We start from the raw sequence: 11,502 nt of genomic DNA, 5'->3' as shown, positions 1-11,502 counted from the left end.
TATGTGGTCTATTTTAGAAAATGACCCATGTGCAGCTGAGAAAAATGTGTATTCAGCTGTGTGTGGGTGGAACACTCTGTATATGTTCACCAATTGTATTTGTTTCAAGCTCTGATTCTGTTCTGTTATTTCTTTCTAAGTTTTTGTCTGGTTGACCTATCTTTCGGAGATAAGGGTTCTTATGTTCTCTTGTTAATTTGTGGTATTGGATATTAGATTTTTCATGTCCATTAAAATTTACTTGTATATAATTGTGTGCTCCCGTGTTTGGTGCATACATATTTATGACTGCCACCTCTTCTTCTTTTATTTTTCCTCTAACCAGCATATAGTGGCCTTCTTTATTTCGCTTGATCATTGTTTTTTTGGTGTTGAGACTGTCTGAGAATAGGATTTCTCTCCCTGGTTTTTTGTGAGGTCCTGGGGCCTGTAGTATTGTGTTCTGTCCTTTGACTTTCAGCCTATGAATGTCTTTATGAATTAAATGTGTTTCTTATATACAGCATATTTTTGGATTTTTTTCCTAATTCACTGTGCCAGTCTATTTCTCTTAATCGGTGAATTGAGTCTATTTACATTGATGGTTCGAATTGAGATGTATTTGCTTACGGTTGCCATGTTATTTACCTGTTGTCATTTACTCCTTTTTCTCCTGTTTATTTGCTTGCCCTATTTAATTGGTTGCTTCTGATCTCATTCTTTGACCTCTGATCATTTTGCTCCCTCTCTAGAACAACTTTCAGTAGCCTGTGTAGGGTTGACTTTGTCATCCCGAAATTGTTTAGCTCTTCTTTGTCATGAAAGTATTTCACTTCTCCATCAAACTTGAAAGAGAGTTTTGCAGGGTATAGTAGTCTAGGCTAGAATTTATTTTCATAGAGGAGTTGACATACTCTGCTCACATTCTTCTTGCCTGCATTGTTTTTGAAGAGAAGTTAGTAGCAATTCTAATGTGTTTTCTTTTGAATGTGATCTGCTTCTTTTCTCTAGTGGCTTTCAGTATATTATTCTTTTGTTGAGTTTCTGGGATCTTGACGATTATATGTCTCAGTCTGTTTTTCATTGAGTTGAGGTTACTTGGTGTTCTGTATGCTTCAGTTACCTGAATGTCAGATTATTTCCTCATATTTGGGAAGTTTTCTGCTATTACTTCTGCGCATATTTTTTAAATGTCATTTATATTGACTCCTTCTTTGTCATTGATGCCCATTAGTCTCACATTGTTCATCTTTGCATCATCTAGCATGTGATGGATTATCGTTTCCTGCATCCTCGTTGTTTTTAAGAGATCCTTTCTTACCTTTTCACTAGCTCCACCAAAATCTTCAAGATCTGGATCTTTGTCTTTACTTTCACTTAAAAGGTTTTACAAGCTTGTGATTGAGAGTTTAATTTCCTCTATATCTCTTTGACTCTGCTTCATGTTGTCTATTTCTTTCCTGTATTTCTCATTCAAGGAATCCGTTGTTTTTCTAATCTCCTATTTTTTTTAATCAATATCTTCTTTAGAAGGAGTTATAAATTCTTTTACTGCAGTGTTTTTTTCAGATTGGTCTTCCTCCTTATACTTCTCTAGTTGCTTCTTTACTTCAGATGATATGAATTCTGAGAGTTCTTCTTTTATTTTAGAAAAGAATTGCGCCCTGAATTCCTCTATAAGTTCTGCTGTTGCTTATTTAATATCGACGCTATTAAGTTATGCATTTGAGCCGAGCTTGTGTTCTCTTCACTTATTCTGGATGGGTATTGGGTTTCCTCCTTATGTTTCTGCTTTTAATTCTTTACTGAGAATGTTATTTTTTCAGGGATTTCTTTTTTTATTTGCAATGTGAGTTCCTCTATACCTTTCTGCAGCTTTATTTGTATTTCTGCAGCCGTTGATTCATTGCTTTCAGCTGTGTGATTCCTAATTTGTTCTGTGTTAGTGTCCTCTGCACTTGTTATGGGTGGACCCGGGTTCTGAGTTTGCATTTTGCTCCTTCTCGTCATTTTGTGTAGCACTATCTTCTGACCTTTTTTGTAGATCTTTCTTGCCATTATAACCTTAGCACCTAGTGACGTTCAGGTGCAGATGTACAAAGTTTGGGTTTATCCAGCTGTGCCTGGCTTCAGTTTGGCTGCTTTGCTCAGCTCTTTCCTGTTGCTGCCCTTGTGGGTGTACCTGTTGTGCCCCTCTGGCAAGATTTTCTGCTCCTGGACTAGCTGTGTGGTTCTCTCCACTGCACTCTCTGAAGGGATTGCAGTTGCAGGGCTTCACCCCAGGCCTTTATGTCAGGCCTAAGCTTAACCTGGAAGGTACAAGGTGGAGTAGAGTGGAGAGGAAGCTCTCCCATACACTCACCGGGCTTGGGCTAGGTCTGGATCTGGGGGTTCCTGGAACATGGCAGATATTCCTACCGTGTGTGCCAATTGTTTTTGGGTACTACGGATTGATAGGGGGAGTCCCAAGTGGGTGGAATTTGGTTTCTCCCATGCTGTGCCTGGGCTGGAACCAGTAGTAGGTCCCCCTGGCACAGGGTAGCCAGAAGCTCTCCAACACACTTACTGGGCCTGGGCTAGGACTGGGTCTGTGGGTTTCTGGAACGCGGCAGAAATTATTACTCGGCAGGCGGGTTAGAGGAGGTGCTGTGGAGCGTTGGGGGGCTTCTCATGGGGGTGGAAGATGGTCTCACCCATGCTGCACCTGGCCTGTACTAGTAGGTCCCGCTAGTTTAGGGCTGCAGGAAGCTCTCCAACATATTCACCGGGCCTGGTCTAGGACTGGGTCTGCTTTGTATGTTTGGAAGTAAGACTCACCATTATTTCTGTATAGCTAAGCAGATATTAAATTGGGAATTTTTATTTAAGTTAGTTCTTCTAAGTTCTGTCAGATCACCTCCCTTTGATGTACCTGGTGTGTTCCAGGCAGACTAGCTCACCCCGTTACATTTTCTGTCCTGTCTCAGTCAAGGGAGAAAGAGGCAGCATGCTCTTACGGATCTGGGTGTAGCAAAGTGTATCAGATTATTGGGTGCAGATCTACGAATTTTCAATTCATACAGTTGTGCCTGGCTTCTGTCTGGCTGCTGTGCTCAGCTTCTTCCTGTAGCAGCCCTTGGAAGTGCATCTGCTGTGCCCCTCTGGCAAGATGTTCTCCTCCTGGATTATCTGGTTGTTTCAGGACAGGAGATTATTTTTGGTCTGATTTCCTCTATACCTTTCTGCAATTGTTTCTTTACTCCAGTTTGCTATTGTTTCAGAGTTTTCAATTGTGTGACTTTTAATTTCTTCCATGCTGATGTCTCCCATGTATGTTGTAGATAGGCTTGGGCCTGAGATTGCATTTAGCTCTTTTGTTTTGCCATTTTCTATTTCAAAGTGAACAATTAATGTTGATTTCTGTGATATTTTTGAGAAGGTTTGATATTAGGTGTTTGTATCACTGTAATCAGAGCCTCTTTGTAAACATTCTGTTGTTGAAGTTGATTAGGAATCTCTCCTGTGTCAGAAATTCTTGCTTTGTGTGTGTCTGAAGATTTTGCCTTCTTTATTGATTGACAGAGGGATATTATTTTCCATTTGACACTGTCATTCACTATATGGCTTTGGTGAGTTTATTACACAAGTGTCTCCCAATGCTATTTCACCAGGGAGAACATGTGGTTAAGGCAGATGTGGTTTACTATTTACAGTAGTCTAATTAGCAATACTAGTAACAGATCGTGAAATTTAGTAATTGACAAACTTTTGTTACTATTGGTTTTGTACTTTAGACCATACAAGCAAACATTAAGCTATTTAACAAAATAGATCTTAAATTGTGAAGTTGTATTTAAATTAGTTCCCCTAAGTTCAGTGTGAGAACTTTCCCTCTTGTACTTGGAGTTTTCTAGACAGACTACTTCACTCAAGTTACCCCTGTCCCCTCAATTCTGTGAGGATCCTCTTGTAGTACTGGTCCTCATTCTGAGCCCCTTGGGCTGAGCAACATGTCTCAGTTCACCAGGTCGAGTCCTATAAATTGCAAACTCAACCAGGTGTGTCTCCCTTGGGTGTGCCTGCTGTGTTTGGGTCCTTATGGCTGCACTCAGCCTGTGTGGACCAGCTAGGCCCAGGTAGCTGCTGGTCTCAACATTTGCTTTTGGTTACAGCCCAAATAAGTGGTTCAGCTGGGGCTGCCTGCTTGCTGGTCTCAGATGCTTGAATATACTACAAAATATAATGATGTGGAAAGTAAATTTAGCATATAATTCTCACAAATAAATAAATGCAGTAATATCTTAGTAAAAGACCGCAAATCTATTCTGTATAATCATGGTTCTGGGGTTCTGTGTGAGACCTCAGACATGAAGCTCTTGTGGTTTTTATGTTTCATTCAATTGCTTTTACTTATTATGGCAACAGGTTCAGTAAGAAAAACAAGGAAAACATTGAGCCATATACATACCTGCCCTTTGGGGCTGGACCCAGGAGCTGCATTGGCATGAGGTTTGCACTTATGAACATTAAACTTGCTACCACCAGAATCCTGCAGCATTTCTCCTTCCAACCTTGTGAAGAAACAGAGGTGAGACTGAATATTTCTTGCACATAGCATCTTACTCTCTAGAGCGAGCATGTTTGTCACACCTTGAATGGGTAAACCTTCCCTGGTAAGCATCCATGTACCTGTAACTGGACTTTGCATAACAATATGCTCATTCTTCCTGTACCATGATCAGAAGAGTGTTTGGTTAGATGCTCCTCACTGGTGAACTAAGGATTGGGAGAGAATGGAAAGAAAAGCTCAGAGAGATCACTATAGAACTCAAAAGCTTCCCAGTTGCACTTATTTTAGAAATGAAGGGAGAGATATAAGGATTCAAAGACATAATTCTCACTTAAATCGTGTCTCCAACAATAAAAGAATGGATTCAATTGTGATCGCTTCCAAGTCTCTTTGTAGGAGTCCTATATAGTAAAAATGTATAATGTCAATTCAGGATTATCTGGCAAGTTTCAAAAAAATAAAAAGGCAACATTTTGTGTCCTTAAAGAATAATTTTGGGGCATCCAGATAGCTCAGAGGATGAAAGTGCCTGATTTAGACGCAGGGGTCTGAGGTTCAATTCCCAGGCCTGTCATGCCAGCTCCGCCACTGGGCCAGCTGTGAGAGCAACTAAGATAGGGTGTTTTGGCATGTGCCTGTAATTCCAGTACTTTGAAAGCTAAAAACAAGAGAATCACTACTAGTTCGATCTGTGTCGTGTGACTCTGTAGACCTTGCACTAAATACAGATTAAAAAAAAAAAGAAAAAGAAAAGAGAAAAAAGAAAAAAAATTCCCTAATATCTAGGTATCTACTTTAATTTTAAAGTTTTAAAATTTGCAAAAAAGAAAATGAAAACTAGGTAAAGAATTTTGTCTTGTGGCCGGAAAATGGCTCAGTAGAATAAGCGCTTGCCTGGCAAGCACAAAGATCTGAGTTCAAATGCCTGGTTTTGCAAAAAAAAAAAAAAAATTGTCTTGTGCCCTGGAGAGAATGAATACTTGTTTAGTTTTAAGTGAATGTTTCGATGAAAGCTTTCACTATCCCATTTGGACTCAGCTTAGAAACTAAGTGATTCAAGATATGTGATGCTACAACACTTTATGCTTTAAGCATCACTGTCATTATTTCATTTATGTTTTTCTCCTCTGAATTTTGAAGTCACTGGCCAATTCTTTTACTCTCCCAGATCCCCTTGAAGCTAGGAAGAAAAAATTTGCTACAACCAAAAAAACCAATCGTTCTGAAGATTGTGTCAAGAGATGGAAGCTAAAGTGGATCCTCACTTCCCCTCGTGACTTCAGCTGTGTTCCTGAACCTGCTGTCTTGCAGAACACTGCTTTAATTTCTTTTGAATAAAATTAAGTAAAATTAATCAGTCCATGACTTTGGAATGATTAGTTTAGTACATGCATGGGGTTTGCTCATTTTCACATATTATCTGCTGTATAATGTAAAGAAAATGACTGAGTTAGTGTCAGATAGTCAGATTCAGCTTCTCTGATTCTCGTGAGATGATACCATTCACCCCAGAGTTTAAAGGGCTGATTAAAGAGTTCTGCATAATTTCATCAAAAACTCTAATGATGTTAGAATAATAAAGTTTCTGTCACATTTACATAACCTATTTTATAATACAGTCACTGATTATGTTGACCTGTCATAAATTCCATTTTGATTACTAGGAGACATGAGATTTAATAAGTTTTGAGTTTATTGTTTGCAAAGTACATTCACAGTTTAATTATATTTTAAATATTTTTGTGAAGCTCCATGATACATGTATGATATCTGTTCCTTGTTTTCATTTATTAACATTTCTAAACATGCTACTAGATGTCCAGAAAGATGCCATTACTATTTCACATTCCTTCCACATCTATGCCTCCTTGGAATGAACAATGAAATAAAGATGAGCTATTGGTCAATTCATTTGGAAAGAAGTCTAAATCAAATTGATCATGTGTTCTTTTCTTTCTTTCTTTCTTTCTTTCTTTCTTTCTTTCTTTCTTTCTTTCTTTCTTCTTTCTTTCTTTCTCTTTTTTTCTTTCTTTCTTCTTTCCTTCTTGTCAGCTTTCAAAATTTAATTTTAAAATCATTAGACATGTAACAGAAATGAGATTGCAAACTGGCCTATGGGAGGGAGTCATGTTTGCTCGAAGTCAGACTAAGCAGTACAGAGAAGCTAACCATGTAAGGGGCTACCTGAGCTGCTTGTGGGAGCCCAAGTGATGTGAGGGAGGTATAAATAGGGAGGTGCCAGGCAACAATAGCCATTCTCTGATAAGTCAAAATAACCCTGATTTGGTGAGGAATGCATCACTGAGATTACCTGGTTGGTTGGTGGCTATGTGAACAAAACCTGATCCAAAATTAATTATGCCAAGGATAAGAGAAGCCAGTGTTCTCACTGATTGGCAAATTCGCTGATTCAGAGAATGAGACAACTGTGAAGAACTCTTTCAAGCCCAGACTGGAATGAATTGTTTCAGCATAAATGCATAATTTTCCAGATATATGGTATATAGGTGTTAGTGTTTCAGTGTGTGTATGTGTATGCATGCGCGTGTTGATATTAAAATATATACTTTACATCTCTATAGTGCAATATACTTATGACATTCTCAAAGTTATGAAGACACTTAACTACCCAATTTTCTTTTTTTCCCATAATTTTATTGAGAAACAAATAGCAATGAGATGGTTTCAAACAAAATGGGTAGGACAGTTTCAATAATTAACACCTTGAGTACATTCTTCCTGGTGGTTAATTGCTGTACAAGATGCAGACATGATATCCTATTTGCAAACTCTATTAAAACATATCCCTTTATTCATTAAGAGAATGTAACTATATATCTATTCTAACCATTTTGTATACAGAGATACAAAATGGACATTCATCAGTATACCCTTTTTTTGTTTAGTTCCATTATTTGAACATTATAGGTGTGTTAACTCAGCAAAATATTCTAAAAGAGTCCAGTAGTCCATAATAGCGTTGGGTTTTTCACTTCACTGACAATGTCAGAAACAGCTGACCTGAGTCCCAGGCAACTCAACAGAACGTCATGGCTTTAATTCTTATATTTCTTTTTTATACTTTTCTGCTGGATGGTTAAGACCAACATAAAGCAAGACCTATGCAACAAGAGTTGTAGCTTTTGGGTCTGATAAGGTCAGTGAAATCCTCTCAGGATTTATCCTGAGATCCTATACCTCAGACTGTTCATCCTTTTTCAGTGTCAGCCATGTGGAGGAGTTACGGCCATTGCTTGGCCAATGTGCTCTCTGTGAAAGCCTGAGAGAATGTTTTCTCTCTATGTGACTCTCCTTAGGCACACTCTACATCATCGATCACTTTCCTCTTTGGCCCCATAATCTCCTTCATCAGAAAATTTGGCACACTACTGAGATACGTGACATTACAGTACAAGTTCTCATATGTCCTGAGTCTTAATTGACCTTGGTAGGCTAGGGCCATATGTTGGCTTTCCTTGTGGACCTTCTTTTTCTCTAATTTTGATCAGCATACTTAGATTGTTAGCCTTCCAGAAGAGAAGTTTATTGTTATTACCATACAACCTAGGCTGCTAAGCATAACCTCACTATCAATCTGAATATCAAATATCTTATGCGTAACATGGAACAGGTATTTTTCATCAAGCATTGATATGTTGAACTTTAAGTCCCTACAGAATATGGTGAAAAGACACTTAAAATTAGAATATATTTTAAAAATAGGCATAAAGAATTATACAATTCTTATGTTTACACATAAGTCCAAAAACCTAACCATATACAACCTTGAAGCAAGACAGTCCCACAACATTCTTTTTCCTGCCTCCTGCCTTCATTCACCATCCCCTTCTTTTTGAACAATCATCTACCCAACAGACAGCACAGCAGCAACTGGCATGCCATGACAAGGATCCAGTATTCAGAAGACCAGAATGACGGGCAATCCAAGCATGAACCTACTATTACAAATTGCCATCTTCAGTGCAGTTGCTTAGTTCACAGGTGTCAGTATATATAATTACTCAGGGTGAGAATCTTTCCAATTAACTGCTAGATTCAAAAGTCTTCTGGAGATCTCAGGATCATTGCCTCGCCCATCTTCTACATATAACTGTATGTCTTGTCACTGTCATGTTTCCTAGCTCTTCTCCGGTCCCTCTCCTAATTAATTAGTCCTTGACTTCTTGCTTTCCTTTTACTTGTATTATATCTTTCTATTTGTATTTCTTCTTTTGAGTTCTTATACTAGGAAAACCATATGATATTTACACATGTATGTCTAGTTTATTTCACTTATGACTATATCTTCAAGTGGCATACACTTCAACATAAAGTCTTTGAATTTATCATTCTTTATAGCTGAGTAATACTCCATTGTATAAAAATATCACATCTTTATATCCATTCCTTAACTGATGGGCATGTTGGTTGTTTCCAAGATTTGGCTATCACAAATTGTGCTGCTATAAACATAGGCACACATATATCACTATTATATGATGTTCTGTGATCCTCCGGGAAAATTTCCAGGACAGGAATAGCTTACTTAAATGGGATTTCCATTCCAAGTTTTCTTTTTTTTATATTTATTTATATTTATTTATTACATTTATTTATTGTGTGTGTGTGTGGCCAGCTCAGCCCACCAGGGGGCGGGTCTGGCTGGCATGTGGTGCTGGGGGATCGAACCGCGGTCCCTGTGCTTTGCCAAGCTTGTTTCAAGTAGGTGCTTTAGACCACTGAGCCATCTCTCCAGCCCCAATCCATTCCAAGTTTTCTAAGGTGTCCCCACACTGATATCCGTAATGGTTTCCCAAGTCTACATTCCCACTAGCAGTGGAGAAGTGTTCCTTTTTCCCCACAGCCTCTCCAACATTTGTTGTTTCTTGATTTCTTTATGATAGCCATTGTTTCTGGCGTGAGATAGTATCTTTTTTTTTTGCTATTAAATAACTGTTATTACTATGTGCAAGACAAAGAAGAACATGGAATATTTTAACATGGGGTTGGAATCAATAAAATTGAATCAAACAGGAAGTACTTTATGGGTAAATTGGGTGAAATACAAATAACCCTGGTGATTATAATTAGTGGTACACCAATATCGATTCCCTATTTTTGATACACGTATCATGGTCATATAAAAAGTTAACAATAGGGAAGATGGCTAAGGGATACACAGGAGCACCTTAGGCTGCCTTTCCAACTTCAATGTATGTGAGATAGTATCTTAATGTTGTTTTCATCTGCAATTCACAGATGGCTCCTAAAGTGTAGCATTTTTCCTATATTTATTCGCTTCTTTAATTTCATCCTCTGAGAAGTATGCTCATCTCAGATGCCCATTTCTGAACTGGGTCTTTAAATTTTGGGACTCTAGTATTTTTAGTTCTTTATAAATTCTGGAGAGCAGACCTTTGTCTGAATACTTATTTGTCATATTTTTTCCAAATTTATTGGTAATTTTCTTCAATGAGAAATAACTTCTCAGTAAGAGCAGGTCCCAGTTGTTAATTCTTTCAAGTGTTTCCCTTTCAATTTGATTTTTGTTCATGAACTCTTTTCCTACCCCTATGTCTTCAAGAGTTCCTCCTACTTTCTCTTCCAGGAGATTTAGTGTTTCTGTTTTCATGTTTTTATCTTTAATCCATTTTGACTTTAGCTTAGTGCATGGTGATAGACCTGGGTCTAGTTTTAGTTTTTGACATGTAGAGAGCCTGTTCTTCCAGCACCATTTGTTAAAGAGGCTTTCTTTCTTCCAGTGAGTAAGTTTGACCCCTTTGTCAAAGATGAGGTGGCTGAATGTGTTTGTAGGGGCTTCAGCGTCTTCTAATTTATTCCATTGATCTTCAGGTCTATTTTGTTGCCAGTACCATGCTGATTTTATCACAGTAGGCTTGTAGTATAATTTCAAGTCAGGAATTGTAATGCCTCCTGCCTTTTCTTTATTACCCAGGATTGCCTTTGGCATTCTATGTCTTTTCTGGTTCCAAATAAATTTTAGGAATCATTTCTCTAGCTCTGTGAGGTATGCTGGTGGTTCTTTGTTAGGGATTGCATTATTTCTGTACAGCAATTTGTAAGAATGTTTTAACATATGCAAATCTATGAATGTAGTACACTACACTAATACATCCAAAACTAAAATCACCTGATTTTCTCAATAGACACAGTAAAGCTTTTCATAATGTCCACCACTCATACATAATGAAAGCCCTACTGAAAACTCGAATAGATGACTTGTACCTCAATCTGATCAAAGCTATCCATGATAAAATCAACAGCCATAATAATTCCAAATGGAGAAAAGAAATGAATCCTTTTTCTGTCAAATAAGGTGCAAGACCAGGATATCCTGTATCACTGCTTCTATTTAATATTGTTCAGGAAATATTATCTAGACCTATTAGCCAAAACAAAGAAACAAAGAAATAAAAATAATTAGAAAGAATTAAGCTATCATTATTTGCAGATGATAATATACTCATTTCAGGAGACTCAAAAATTCCACCAACAAGCTCCTAGAATTAATACAAATATCCAGTAACATAGCAGGATACAGAATTAATACCCAAAAATTAACAGTATTTTTCTACACAGTAAAGAAATTCACTGAGAAAAATTATAATAACATGGCCAGTGGAGATAGCTCAGCAGAATAAGTGCTTGCCTGGCAAGTGCAGGGTCCTGTGTTCAATCCCTGGTACCAAAAAAATAAATTAGAGAAACACACAAAGAAGGGCTCCATTGTCAGATATGCTTCCCATTTGTGCAGACATTGCCCCTTCATATGTTCAATGGGCTTGCTTACTGGACACAAGTATCACTCAGGCTATTCATGCACAGTGTAGAAGAAAGGAAAAGAACAAGGTTGCTTGTTTCCTTTCTGCAAGTGAGGAACATTTTGCCTGAAATTTCTGTGCAGCACCTGTAGTGGTAGCACAGCCACAATCTGCCCCTTCAAATTATATATA

At 37.9% G+C, this 11,502-nt stretch overlaps 1 protein-coding gene across 1 annotated transcript in view; it reads left to right on the top strand.

Annotated features, from left to right (window-relative positions):
- The window catches only part of LOC101570676 (cytochrome P450 3A8-like), a 76,584-nt gene extending 70,145 nt beyond the window's left edge, over positions 1-6,439 (top strand). Inside the window, exons 10-11 of the mRNA XM_023708703.1 lie at positions 4,384-4,546; positions 5,697-6,439. Coding sequence (XP_023564471.1) covers positions 4,384-4,546; positions 5,697-5,780 — 247 coding nt within the window. The 3' untranslated portion in view covers positions 5,781-6,439. The remainder of the gene's footprint in view (positions 1-4,383; positions 4,547-5,696) is intronic.
- Positions 6,440-11,502: the final 5,063 nt, after the last annotated feature.

Source organism: Octodon degus, unplaced genomic scaffold, assembly GCF_000260255.1.
Source record: "Octodon degus isolate 3935 unplaced genomic scaffold, OctDeg1.0 scaffold00479, whole genome shotgun sequence".
NCBI lineage: Eukaryota > Metazoa > Chordata > Mammalia > Rodentia > Octodontidae > Octodon > Octodon degus.
The sequence above is the reverse complement of the archived record's forward strand: the minus strand, read 5'-3'. Positions and strand labels throughout refer to the sequence as shown.